The following is a 14,925-nucleotide window of genomic DNA, read 5'->3' as shown; positions in this document are numbered from 1 at the left end:
TTTTTTTAATATTACTAATTTTTTTAAAAATACTATATGTATAAGAGATTAGTATGGTTGTTTTTTTATTTGGTGAGCTAATAATTTTATTTATTATTTTTTAATTGTTTGGTGAGCCAATAATTTCTTGGTTTTGGTTTTTTTACGTAATTATATGATATGTTGACTAAGATGGTCAGTACTCAGTAGGCAGGTGACAAATGCATATGTTTTCGGTAAAAAAAAAAAGAGCTAACATATACCTTAACAAATACAAATCAAGACTGTAAACGTTAACTGTGAAGCCGAAGCTTAGCCGTTAAATTGAGCGTTGGAATCTCTGAGCTGTAAGCTGTCGGTGCTGTTTTCTCCACTGATGACGGCGACACATTCACACACACAATCACAGCATCCGATCACCACCACACCACAAGCTTCTTCGCTCTTCACACCCTTCCTATCCCATCCCATCCCATCATATTCCAAATTTCCAACCTATATAAACAATAAACCACCGCCATTTTCCCACTCTCTCCTCTCTCAAGGTTCTATTCCCATTCCTCTCTCTCAGCTTACTAACATCGCTTTCATTTCTCACACACTTTCATTTTTAATCATTCCTTTCGTTTTTTTTCCTGCCGTGTTGATCTTGAGTTGACTAACACTCACTACATGCTTTCCTCTCTTCACTTCCTTGGTTGTTGATCTGCATTTTTTTTTTTGGTTTGTGAAATTTCACCTTGCACGTGTAGTGTAGACTAAATTGATTCAGATGTAGATACTAATGATGGTTATTTCACTCCAATTGATGTGATTATTATAAGCATTTGATATTTTAGAACTAATTCGCGTTAGTTTGCGATTGACTGATTCATGATTGGTTTCTGATTTGTGCATTCGTGCTGTGGCAGGGACAGGGAGGCTTTGATGTTCTGATAGTCTTTCCAGAATAGATCTGGAGAAGGGGGGCACTGTCCTGGACTAATCCGATTAGGGAGTATCCTTGCACCGAATATGGCAACCACGTTGACTTGGAGGTTAGCTGCCAACAATGGCACCACCCTCGCTGCTAATGACCTGGTACTTCAGTTCTGCACGACTTCCATTTTTTTCGTTCTTATTTTCCTATCTAGTTTCATCCTTAATTCGTGACTCTGACATCTTGATGGAATAGTTAGTTAGTTAGTCAGTTAGATATTTGTGGTACATATGAACGTATGGGGATACATATGCAGCTCCGTAATTTTTTTTCATTGTTATTCGCATGGTACACTCTGTTTTGCCACAATCCTAAAATAAATAAGGAAAAAAAAAAACTTAAGTTGAAGCAATGGTCTTATTTGATCGAGATGGGATATGTTGTGGTTTACCTAATGCTTAGTTTTCCATACTTTACAGGATTTATAAATAGGGGAATGAGTAAAGAGATAACTCTTTTCAATGTAGTATGGAATTAATAATGAGAGTAAGGAAAGAACAATATCACATGCTTCTAAATTGATATTGTATTGTGTATAATATATTATTAGCAACTTGGTGTGGTTAACACATGGAACTATTTAGAGATATACAGACATTCCATTTGACCTTCTTGAATGTCATTCTTTTTCTATTGCAGGAAAGAAATGGTGATGGGAAGGTTCAAGATACAGAGTCTCCAACACCCCATTCTGTTTTGAAGATGGGACTGAGGTTAGTTAAACCTTAAAACATGCCTTTAAAGTTTAAATTTTGTCAAACAGGAACAATATGCAGCCTAGTAAAATGTTGCTTGAGTCAGTTGTTTTACTTTCTTCTGTTAGAGGCATTTTCTGCTTTAGCCTCATTGATTCTGCTTGCAGTCAAGCTAGCACCTGCGAATATATCTTCTTGTACTGGTGTTCTAGTCTGTTTTCTGTGTCAAAATGTCTGATACAGAATGTTTTTCTTAAGAACTTCATACATAGAACAAGCTAACTTGATATTTTGTTATATGGATTATGGAAATTTGAATATTTTGGCATACAAATCTTATATACAAACATGTGTACCTTAAATTAATATTCTGTTTCAGAGAACGTAGTAGCAGCATGGAGGATCCAGATGGGACATTGGCAAGTGTTGCCCAATGCATTGAGCAGCTGCGTAAGAGTTCATCTTCTATGCTAGAGAAAGAGAACTCCCTGAAGCAGTTATCAGAGCTTATTGATATGCGTGAAAATGCTTTTAGTGCTGTTGGATCTCACTCTCAAGCAGTTCCAGTGCTTGTTTCCCTTCTCCGGTCAGGATCCTTGAATGTGAAGATACAGGCAGCAACTGTCTTGGGCTCCCTTTGTAAAGAAAATGAGCTGAGGGTTAAAGTCTTGCTTGGAGGATGCATTCCTCCATTGCTTAGTTTACTCAAGTCCAGTTCTGGTGAAGGTCAAGTAGCTGCTGCCAAGACTATTTATGCTGTCTCTCAAGATGGTGCCAAAGATCATGTTGGTTCAAAAATTTTTTCAACTGAAGGTGTTGTGCCAGTTCTTTGGGAACAATTGAAAAAGGGCATGAAGACTGGAAATGTAGTTGACAATTTATTGACTGGAGCATTGAAGAATCTCTCCAGCAGTACAGAGGGATTCTGGAATGCCACAGTACAAGCTGGAGGAGTGGACATATTAGTGAAGTTACTAACAACAGGACAGTCTGGCACTCAAGCCAATGTGTGCTTTTTACTTGCGTTCTTGATGATGGAGGATGCATCTATTTGTTCAAAAGTGTTGGCAGCAGAGGCAACAAAACATCTTCTCAAACTATTAGGCCCTGGTAATGATGCCCCTGTTAGAGCTGAAGCAGCCGGGGCGCTCAAATCTCTGTCGGCTCAGTGCAAAGATGCAAGACGAGAGATAGCCAATTCTAATGGCATTCCTACTCTGATTAATGCTACCATAGCGCCTTCGAAAGAGTTCATGCAAGGAGAGCATGCTCAAGCATTACAGGAAAATGCTATGTGTGCCCTAGCGAACATCTCTGGTGGCTTGTCTTCTGTGATCTCCAGCCTTGGTCAAAGCCTTGAATCATGCACTTCAGCTGCACAAATTGCTGACACTTTAGGGGCTTTAGCTTCGGCTCTTATGATATATGATGAAAAGGCAGAATCCACAAGAGCATCGGATCCTTTGGCAGTTGAGCAGACATTACTCAATCAGTTTAAGTCGCAGTCTCCCTTCCTTGTGCAGGAACGGACCATTGAAGCGCTGGCTAGTTTATATAGTAATCCCATACTATCAATTAAACTTACAAATTCCGATGCAAAGCGTTTGCTAGTTGGTTTAATAACAATGGCTGCCAGCGAAGTGCAAGACGAGCTTCTAAAAGCTCTCTTGACACTGTGCAATAGTGGAGGCAGTTTATGGCGTGCACTTCAAGGCCGTGAAGGAGTTCAGCTGTTGATTTCTCTTTTGGGACTTTCATCAGAACAGCAGCAAGAATGTGCTGTTGCCCTACTATGCCTTCTGTCTAATGAAAATGATGAAAGTAAATGGGCCATTACTGCTGCTGGTGGTATACCTCCGCTTGTGCAAATTTTGGAGTCAGGATCTGCAAAAGCAAAAGAAGATTCAGCAACAATCCTTAGAAACCTATGCAATCATAGTGAGGATATACGTGCTTGTGTTGAAAGTGCTGATGCAGTTCCTGCATTGTTGTGGCTATTAAAGAATGGAAGCGCAAATGGGAAGGAGATTGCTGCAAAAACCTTGAATCACTTAATCCATAAATCTGATACAGCAACTATTAGCCAGCTTACAGCACTATTGACTAGTGATCTACCAGAATCTAAGGTTTATGTCTTAGATGCCTTGAGAAGTATGCTTTCTGTTGTTCCTCTTAGTGATATTTTACGCGAAGGTAGTGCTGCGAGTGATGCAATTGGTACAATGATAAAAATTTTGAGCTCAACCAAGGAAGAAACTCAGGCGATGTCTGCAGCAGCTCTAGCAGGACTTTTTGAAACAAGAAAAGATGTGCGTGAAAGCAGCATTGCTGTTAAAACTCTTCTATCAGTCTCGAAATTGCTTAATGTCGAATATGAAAGTGTCTTGATGGAAACCTCACACTGCCTGGCTGCAATATTTCTTTCAATCAAAGAGAACAGGGATGTAGCTGCTATTGCTAGAGATACATTGTCTCCATTGATTGCACTAGCCAACTCCTCAGTTTTGGAAGTAGCAGAGTTGGCAACATGTGCTGTGGCAAATCTTATTTTAGATGGTGAAATTGCAGAGAAAGCTGTTGCAGAAGAGGTTATCATGCCTGCTACAAGAGTATTACGTGAAGGCACAATTTCTGGAAAAACACATGCAGCAGCAGCAATTGCTCGCCTCTTACATTCTAGGCAAGTTGATTATGCTGTAACAGAATGTGTGAATCGTGCTGGTACTGTTCTTGCGTTAGTTTCTTTTCTAGATTCTGCCATTAATGGATCTGCTGCCACATTGGAGGCTCTAGATGCACTCGCTATTCTGTCCAGATCAGAAAAAACCAGCGGAAAGAGTAAACCTGCATGGACAGTTTTGGCTGAATTCCCTAAAAGCATAAGCCCTATAGTCCTATCTATTGCTGATTCTACACCAACATTACAGGATAAAGCTATTGAGATATTATCACGACTATGTAAGGATCAGCCTCTTGTCTTAGGGGACACTGTTGCTACTGCATCTGGATGTATATCTTCAATAGCTAAGAGGATAATTTCCACTTCCACAAATGTAAAAAAAAAAATTGGAGGAGCTGCAGTGCTTATTTGTGCTGCAAAAGTAAATCATCAGAAACTGCTGGAGGATCTGAACTTTTCAAACTTGTGTGCTGATCTTGTTCGATCACTTGTTGATATGCTTAATTCTTCAGACTCATCTTTGGCCAATCAGGGAGATGACAATAGGGAAGTCATCAGCATTTGCCGGCATACAAAAGAAGAATCCAGTGATGATCAATCAAACAGTGGCACTGCCATTATATCTGGTGCCAACTTAGCTATATGGTTACTGTGTATCCTTGCTTGTCATGATGAAAAAAGTAGAATTGCAATAATGGAGGCTGGAGCGATTGAGGTTCTCTCAGAGAAGATCTCAAATTATTTCTCACAGTATAGTCAGGTAATAAGTGCATTTTTCCATGACATTTAAGTCAATAAAAAATAAATACACAAACCCACTTCATGACTCATGTAATAGTTACTAGTCAAATATATATTACGAATAACTATATTTCTGTGTATTAATGTTTCTGTGATCTTTTATGGCGAAATTATAGATTGATGATAAAGAAGACAGCAGCATGTGGATTTGTGCTTTGTTGTTGGCAATATTATTCCAAGATAGAGATATTATACGTGCACATGCAACCATGAAATCTATACCAGCTCTTGCCAATTTGCTGAAGTCAGAAGAATCAGCAAACAAATACTTTGCAGCACAATCAATAGCTAGTCTGGTCTGTAATGGCAGCAGGGGAACACTTCTTTCTGTGGCTAATTCTGGGGCAGCAAATGGACTCATCACGTTGCTTGGCTGTGCCGATACTGATATTCAGGATCTTCTGGAATTGTCTGAAGAATTTTCTTTGGTGCGTTATCCTGATCAAGTTGCTCTTGAGAGGTTGTTTAGAGTTGATGACATCAGAGTTGGTGCCACTTCTCGAAAGGCAATACCTGCCCTTGTTGATCTGCTTAAACCAATTCCAGATCGTCCAGGAGCACCATTTTTAGCACTTGGGCTTTTGACCCAGCTTGCTAGAGATTGTCCATCAAATAAGATTGTAATGGTAGAGTCTGGGGCCTTGGAGGCAATAACTAAATATCTTTCGCTAGGTCCTCAAGATGCAACTGAAGAAGCTGCTACAGATCTGTTAGGAATTCTGTTTGGCAGTGCTGAGATACGGAGACATGAATCTGCGTTTGGTGCTGTCACTCAACTTGTGGCTGTCCTGCGTTTAGGAGGAAGAGCTGCAAGGCATAGCGCTGCAAAAGCCTTAGAAAGTTTATTCTCTGCTGACCATATTAGAAATGCAGATACTGCTCGACAAGCTGTTAAACCCTTGGTAGAGATTCTTAATACAGGTCTAGAGAGGGAGCAGCACGCTGCAATTGCTGCATTGGTTAGGTTACTGAGTGAAAACCCTTCAAGAGCACTCGCTGTTGCAGATGTGGAGATGAACGCAGTGGATGTTCTTTGCAGGATCCTTTCATCAAATTGTTCAATGGACCTCAAAGGGGATGCTGCTGAATTGTGTTGTGTTCTTTTTGCAAATACAAGGATTCGGTCTACGATGGCTGCTGCACGCTGTGTGGAACCTCTGGTCTCTCTCCTTGTAAGTGAGTTTGGTCCAGCTCAACACTCTGTTGTTCGGGCATTGGATAGGCTTGTTGATGATGAGCAACTCGCTGAATTAGTTGCTGCACATGGTGCAGTTATCCCTCTTGTTGGCCTACTCTATGGTAGGAACTATGTTCTTCATGAGGCCATATCGAGAGCTCTGGTCAAGTTAGGAAAAGACAGGCCTGCTTGTAAAGTGGAAATGGTGAAAGCTGGAGTTATTGAAAGCATACTTGACATCCTTCTTGAAGCACCTGACTATCTATGTGCAGCTTTTTCGGAACTCTTGCGGATATTGACAAATAATGCTAGCATAGCTAAAGGACCATCTGCTGCTAAAGTGGTAGATCCCCTGTTTTCTATGCTGACGAGACAAGAATTTGGGCCTGATGGACAACATAGTGCATTGCAGGTTTTGGTTAATATCTTAGAGCATCCACAGTGTCGTGCTGATTACACGTTGACTTCCCACCAAGCTATTGAGCCACTTATCCCTTTGCTTGATTCTCCAATATCAGCAGTACAACAATTGGCTGCTGAACTTCTCTCACATCTACTTTTAGAAGAACACCTTCAGAAAGATCCAGTGATTCAACAAGTAATTGGCCCGCTCATAAGAGTTCTTGGTTCTGGTATACACATTTTGCAGCAGAGAGCTATGAAGGCCCTTGTTAGTATTGCACATATATGGCCTAATGAAATTGCAAAAGAGGGTGGTGTTGTTGAAATTTCCAAAGTGATATTGCAAGCTGATCCTTCCATTCCCCATGCTTTATGGGAGTCTGCTGCCTCTGTTTTGGCATGTGTTCTGCAATTTAGTTCTGAATTCTACTTGGAGGTGCCTGTTGCTGTTTTGGTAAGGTTGCTTCGATCTGGCTCAGAGAGCACAGTTGTTGGTGCATTAAATGCCCTTCTTGTGTTGGAAAGTGATGATGGAACCAGTGCAGAAGCAATGGCTGAAAGTGGTGCCATAGAAGCTCTCTTGGAGCTCCTAAGATCTCATCAATGTGAGGAAACTGCTGCAAGACTCTTGGAAGTATTGCTAAACAATGTGAAGATCAGAGAAACCAAAGTTACTAAATCAGCCATCTTACCATTATCCCAGTACCTCTTGGACCCACAAACCCAAGCACAGCAGCCAAGGCTATTAGCAACTTTGGCTCTTGGTGATTTATTCCAGAATGAAAGTCTTGCTCGAACAAGTGATGCAGTTTCAGCTTGTCGTGCTTTAGTGAATGTGCTCGAGGAGCAACCAACAGAAGAAATGAAAGTTGTAGCCATATGTGCTTTGCAAAACCTTGTAATGTACAGTAGATCAAATAAAAGAGCAGTTGCAGAGGCTGGTGGTGTTCAGGTGGTTCTAGATCTGATAGGTTCTAGTGATCCTGAAACATCTGTTCAGGCTGCGATGTTTATAAAACTTCTGTTTTCAAATCACACTATTCAGGAGTATGCTTCCAGTGAAACGGTCAGAGCAATAACCGGTGAGTTCACTTATCATGATGGTGTTGACACATCATTTTATTCTGATCAACTGGATAATATTTTGTTTTCATGTAATTCATAGAAGGATGTCTTTGTTACTTTTCCTCTGATCATGGTCCAGATTTCCTCATATTTGCATTATTTCATAAGCAGACTGTTACATACGAAGAAGTTAATGGGTATTTTAATGATAACAGAACTGGTGGGTTTTTTAGGTGAAAGATAAAATGAACGGAAGGAACAAGAAAAAGGTTTTTTTTTTTTTTTTTTTTTTTAAATGAAGTCTGAAACATATATAACTCGAGAATATGTAGATGCTGTTTTAATCGAAGTTGATTTTTGAACATCAGTAATTTGCTGTGTTTAGGTTGTTTGCTATGCTATTAGGAACACTACACCTCTCTGTCCCCCAACCCCCACCCCAAAAAAAAAATTCTGTAATCAATGAGCTAACAAAGTTTTTATGGTCTTTTAGCTGCTATTGAGAAAGATTTGTGGGCTACCGGAACTGTGAATGAGGAGTATCTGAAAGCCTTAAATTCTCTATTTAGCAACTTCCCACGATTGAGAGCAACTGAACCGGCAACTCTTAGTATTCCTCATCTCGTTACATCCTTAAAGACAGGCTCAGAGGCTACACAGGAAGCTGCCTTAGACACACTCTCTCTGCTCAGGCAAGCTTGGACTGCATGCCCGGCAGAAGTTTCAAGAGCTCAATCCATAGCAGCTGCAGATGCTATTCCTTTGCTACAATACTTAATCCAGTCAGGCCCGCCTCGGTTTCAGGAAAGGGCAGAATTCTTGTTGCAGTGTTTGCCTGGTACACTGGTGGTGATCATCAAGCGTGGTAATAATATGAAGCAGTCTGTTGGAAACCCAAGTGTTTATTGCAAGCTGACACTTGGCAATACTCCTGCACGGCAGACCAAGGTATATATTTTCTCTTAAGCAATAATTATTGCATATTATGATATTATGATCTACTCTTGTGCATGGGGTGAAGTGACATGGGTGTAAAATGTACAGACAAGTAGATCGATACATTATATAACCTTACTATGAGACTTATAGATGATTGTATCTCCATGTCTCTTGATAAAGTTACCTACTCTATCCGAATGAAAATAGAAATGATCAATTACCATATCCTTTATATAGCTGTTGTGTGTGCGTTTTTAAGTTATTGGTTTTGAGGAGGAAGCTAGAGGAGAAGGGCTTGAAGTATGAAGATTAGTTCATTTTACACAGTTTTTTTGTTTTTTGTTTTTTTGGGACAGGGTAGACTTTAAAGTTCAACCCCTTCCTTATTCCATTATCCTCTAAAAATCGAAACTCATTAACAAAAAAGAAAATTTCTGCTGGTCATGCATATTGCCACTGTGGGTTCGTTGACACATTGTAGGCTATAGAATACAGATATCATTTATGTGAAAGTACTTAGCTTTTATGTTCTTGTCCCTTCCCTAATGACAATCTTAAGTTCTTAAGGGTTATATATTTATTGCCCGAGTAAGTGAGTGTATCATGTAACACTAGGAACAATGTATTTTCTGCTGAATAAGGACTTTATCATAGATCAGTTTTCCTGGTAGAATATACCAAATTACTAATGACGGTGAGAATGTGCTTATCAGGTGGTCTCAACTGGCCCCAATCCGGAATGGGACGAAAGCTTTTCATGGGCCTTTGAAAGTCCTCCTAAAGGCCAGAAGCTTCATATTTCTTGCAAAAATAAGAGCAAAATGGGGAAGGTAAATGCTGATATTTATTCAGTTCTTTCCTTCTGAGTTAGGATTGATTGACACTTCTATCAATTGTTACACCGTTTAGTAACTTTTTTTTTTGGTTCATGTAATTTTTTAAAATGCCAACCATTGGATTAGAAGCTTGTGTGTTATAGATCCTCTCTAAACATATATTTATCTCAACCAAAAATCGTGTGTTATACCTTTTATATACTTGAAAATTAACGTGATATATTTGTTCAAAATATACATAAACAAAACTTTATTTAATTACAGGATTATTGATGTGATGTCCGATTTCGATGAAATTTTGGTATAAATTATCTTTCATTATATATTATTGTAATGCAATGGTTAGATAGATAAAATATATGTTTTATAAAAAGTTATAATTGACGTAACTTTAATCAAATTGGTATTATTCGATCCTAACTCTCTATCTATAAATTAATTAAATTTTTGCTTTTACATTTCCACTGAACCTGTTTTCTGGCATCTGATTACAGAGTTCATTTGGAAAAGTGACAATTCAAATTGATCGGGTAGTAATGCTGGGAGCAGTATCTGGAGAGTACACACTCTTGCCGGAAAGTAAAAGTGGCCCCTCAAGGAATTTGGAAATAGAATTTCAATGGTCCAACAAGTGATACCCTTGTCCTTTCTTAGTATCAAGCTTTGGATCTGGAACATAGGGTACATGGTTTAAATTAAATTTTTTTCACATTTTCTAATATTTGTCATGCTTTTGTAATGTGTATATAGCTGCAATTGTTTATTTTTTTGTCTCCGGTTCCAGACAAATTCTTTTATCATTAATATTCTTTGTAACTTTAAGGTGTAAGTTACCTTCATTGCCTTAGGATAAACACTAGCAGGCCTGCTTGGAGCAACCTTATATGCTTTTTGGATGATGTCAATTTCGGGAATATAGTGGGTCTGTTTTATCATTTATGCATTGTGGGGTTGTACAATGGCGAGCAAATTCGTCATAAAAAAACAATAATATGAAGTGTCATGTTGAGGTCGCCAGAAGAAGGGGAAAAAATGTCATGTGATGTTTTTTAAGATTTAAATGGGTTTACTTTGGAATTGTTGGTTCATATATATATTTTTCTTAAAAATCAAAACTAATATTTGATTGGATAATTCAACAACTAAGCCATATTTAGATCAAATCAAGGTTATTAAATTGGGATACATATCTTGTATCAAAAAGTCTATTTTTTTGGTATTGTATATTCTATTGTGTCGTATTGTGTATCGTAAGATATATAAACAATAATAATAAATAAAATAAAACTTTTAAAATTCAAATAACTATATCATTCATGTCAGATATAGACTAAAAAAATTGCAAGTAAGTTTTGTAATTTAAGATTTTAGAAAGATCAAAATTCTTAAGTAGGAAGCAAATCAAAATTTTTTATTTCATAAATTATTAGTTATCGTTTATCATTCTCCAAGATCAATATTGCTAAGTTCATCCTCTTCATTCAAAGTCAAAATCTCTTTTCCTTCTCCAATTATAATAATCTCTTCAAATTCTTATTCATCTCATATTATTGATTTTTCCTTATCAATGATCTTTATATTAAAGTTTCTTGGACCTGGAAAGAAAAAAATTCAATGAATTATTGTTGAATATATAATTTTTAGTATAATTTGTTTTAGAAATATATATAATTTAAACTGAACACAAGCTTTTTCTATATGCAGACCATCATACGTCAACGAAGGAATAAGATTTATGGTATTTTCCTGGAAGATAGAACTTGAACTGACGATATAGAGGATTTGAAAGCGAAGAGTAATAAGTTCTTCAAGAAACTATTTTGTAGAAGAAAACAGGTTGACATTGATGCTCTTGGTGATATTCCCCTTCCTCAGTAAAGCCAGGAGGCGTGTAGATGCCACGTGGAGCCAGTCACTTTAGAGGAGGTTAAGAAGGCGGTTATGAGAATGAACTCATTCAAGGCGCTAGGTCCTGATGACATCCAGGCATACTTCTTCAAGGAGTATTGGAATTACATTGGGAAAGATGTCCATTGTAAGCCTGGCGTTTTTCGGGGGACATATGGATGCGTCAATTTTTGAAATTTTCATTGTGCTTATTCCAAAGGTTGGGATACCCACATCTTTTAAAAACTTTAGACTTATCCGTTTATGTAACGTGATGTATAAGATTATTACTAAAATTTTATGTGAATCGGTCTTCGACCTTTTCTTTCTGATATCATTGGCCTACTTCAGGAAGGATTTATTTCAGGTAGGGAAGCAATAAATAATATTATCATAGTACAAGAGATTCTTCATTTTATGAGAAAGACGAAATCCAAGAAAGGAACTTTAGCTTTTAAAGTTGACTTAAAAAAGGTATATGATAGAGTTGACTGCAGGTTCTTGGAACATTCTCTTCATAATTTTGGTTTTTCTAACAGTATAACCAAGTTGATTATGAATTGTGTGATTTCTTCTTCTTTATCTATTTTGTGGAATGATGGTAAGCTTGAGAGCTTTAGTCTAGATAGGGGACTAAGGCAAGGGGATCCAATGTTACCTTATTTATTTGTTCTTTGCATGGAGAGATTGGCCTGTAACATTTCGCATAAGGTGATTGAAGGAGAGTGGGAATCAATTTCTGTATCCAGAGGGGGAGGAGAGAGTTTTCTTATCTTATGTTTGCGGATGATCTCTTACTTTTCTATAAAGCTAAGAAGAGACAGGTTATTATGGTCATGGAAGTCCTAAACACTTTTTGTAAAGCATCTAGATTGAAAGTTAACTTTAAGAAATCTAAAGCAATATGTTCAAAAAATGTTTCTAACATAAAGAAGGAGATGTTTACCACGGTATCATCTATCTGTTTTACTTAACATTTGGGTAAATACTTAGGTGTTAACTTGGGGCACCCGAGAGTGTCTCGGGTCTGTGCTATACAGACTATTGACAAAATTCAAGCATCATAGAAAGGGAGACTGTTGAATAAAGTTGGGAGATTATGTCCTGTTAAATCGATCATATCATCTATTCCTATTTATCAGATGCAATGCTTTCTTCATCCAGGCTATGCTTGTGAAAAGATTAATTCTCTCATCGGACAGTTTTTTTGGAAGGGTAATACTAATGAGAGATATCTCTCTTTGGCCAATTGAAAAATATTAATTACTCCAAAAAATTTCGATAGTCTGAACATTCAAGATTCTTCTCTATTTAATGTGGCAATGATTGGTAGTTTTGCAGATGCTAAATTTCCATGACAAATTGTGGGTCCAAATTATGCTCAACTAATATCTCAAAAAGTCCTTGAGCTTAGAATTTTCTGTTTCAAAGATTGCATCTATTTGTTGGAGGGGCATTGGAAAAGTAATGCAGCTGTTGCAAGAGGGTTTGACTTGAAGCCCTGGTAACTTGGACCAATCGGTTTGGTTTGATACTTGGCATCCAGGAAGCAAAATATGTGATTATCTCCCTTTTGTCTATATCTCCGATACTTAATTGACTATCAAGGAGGTTTGGAATGAATATGGTTGGCGTTTTGAGTGAATTGCGACACCATTATCAGAGTTAGTTCTCCACATGATGCAATCTTCCAACTGGTTTTGGCAGCACACAGTTGAACCTTGATGGGTTTGGATAGTAAATATTAGTAAAGGTTATTCAACCAAAGAGGGATATGCATAGTTACTAAAGAGGAGGATTCAGTGAAATGAGGGACGAAGTTGGAAATGGTTATGGCGGGCAAACGCCCCGGAGAAAGCGAAACTTCTGGCATGGTTTGCCATTCATGATTCCCTACCAACGGAGGCTTTCTGACACCAGCGTGAACTCTCTGAGTCGAACATGTTCCCTCGATGTGGTGAAAAGACAGAATAGGCGATGCATTGCTTGCTACGTTGTCGACAGGCGCAAGACATTTAGATGAGATTGGTAGAGCAGTGACGATGGCAGTTTAATCGGAGTTCGGAGGGCTGGAGGAAGCAGGAATTTAAAGGTTAAGTTAGAATTTGAGTTATAATTTGTAAACCTTAAGTTAGATACCTAAATTCTAGCTTAGTTTATAACTTTAAGTTTTAAAATTGAGTGTCGAAGTTTTAGGATCGCCTCTGGCTTTCCCAGGACCGTATATATTATGTGTGTTGGGCAATATTAACATGCTAAGAACCTCCGGTTCTCATTACATACATATATTTGTGATTTTTAGATGCAGGTCGAGAGGCACCTCGTTAGGCGTCTGGAGTTCCTGTCTCAGCGGGGTTGGGATGTCATGTTTTGGGTGTTTTTGTTGTAGATGTATATTTTTGTATAGACTTCTCCCTTGTGCTGTTTCGCTCTTGTACCTCACAAAGGCTTTTGATGGAGAACTAGGGTTTATTTTGAGTATTTTGGAAACTTGGGTTTTGTATATATACTTATGTAAATATCTTCCGGCCAGTTTTAGCTTCGCAGGTTGAGTATGAAGTTTGAATATTTGTATCCTTGACACTCTGCTCTTATTATATATATTTGTATACTTCACTACCTCTGCTTTACGACTTAAGTGTAACACTCTATGTGGTAGGGTGTTACATCCCCTGTCCTACCTCTTCAAGCAGTATATTGAGGACCCTAAATTCTTAACAATTGAGGATCCCAGTTTTAATGCCATGAGATTGCTATTGTTCATATTTGATAGCTATTTATGATATGACAATTTTCTTAATTTTGGGTAATTGTAATCACTAAATATTCTATTATTGCTACTACTTATGTTATTATTTTGCCTCTAACCTTCTTCTACAGGTCCTTTTATTCATGCCTTGGTGACAAAGGAAAGTAAATGTGATGATATTAGAAAGACATTTGATATGAACTTATATTATCTTAAAGGTTGTTGCAAACTTTTATTAATGGGGATTTCTTCCATACCTAGTTAATTTGAGGGTATTACATACCCTTCTTACATATTCCAATTAATTAATGACATGTGTACTCATTCATTTCAATCAGTAAATAAATTTTTAATTTTCAAAAATAAAAATTAATATATTTAATACATGTAAAAAATACTTTATGTATATATATATCTTAATACATCGTACATATATTTAAGTTTGGTTAAATCAAACCACCATATGTGATAAACCTTAAATAAATTATTTAAAAGAAAAAAAAAGAATTAGAATTGGACAACGTTGTATCTATGGAGAAAGAGGGAAGAACATAGAACCCTAATCCCCTTCATTTAATTTTGTCTTCTTCTATTTTTTATGTTCACAGAAAAAAATTCATTTTTTTTCTTTCCTCTTCCTCACTCTCAGAATATACCTTCTTTTCCCTCCTAATTTTCCAAAGTCGTCGACCTTGTTACTACAACTAGAACAATCAATTATTTTTTCTCATGTTCT

General features: G+C 37.5%; 1 protein-coding gene across 2 annotated transcripts; it reads left to right on the top strand.

The window, feature by feature from the left end:
* Positions 1–305: 305 nt before the first annotated feature.
* Positions 306–10,630, top strand: LOC107469236 (protein CELLULOSE SYNTHASE INTERACTIVE 1). 2 transcript variants are annotated; one of them, XM_016088610.3, is made up of 8 exons: positions 306–524; positions 891–1,059; positions 1,598–1,671; positions 2,033–5,093; positions 5,251–7,795; positions 8,272–8,726; positions 9,431–9,547; positions 10,048–10,630. In XM_016088610.3, the coding sequence occupies exons 2-8, from the start codon at positions 994–996 to the stop codon at positions 10,186–10,188; spliced, it is 6,459 nt and encodes a 2,152-aa protein (XP_015944096.1). In that variant the 5' UTR covers positions 306–524; positions 891–993; the 3' UTR covers positions 10,189–10,630. The 2 variants fall into 2 exon arrangements, with proteins under 2 accessions (XP_015944096.1, XP_020989455.1); XM_021133796.2 differs by lacking the exon at positions 306–524 and adding an exon at positions 541–702.
* The last annotated feature ends 4,295 nt before the right edge of the window (positions 10,631–14,925 follow it).

The sequence above is a fragment of the Arachis duranensis genome, chromosome 10 (genome assembly GCF_000817695.3).
Source record: "Arachis duranensis cultivar V14167 chromosome 10, aradu.V14167.gnm2.J7QH, whole genome shotgun sequence".
In the NCBI taxonomy this organism is placed as follows: domain Eukaryota; kingdom Viridiplantae; phylum Streptophyta; class Magnoliopsida; order Fabales; family Fabaceae; genus Arachis; species Arachis duranensis.
The sequence above is the reverse complement of the archived record's forward strand: the minus strand, read 5'-3'. Positions and strand labels throughout refer to the sequence as shown.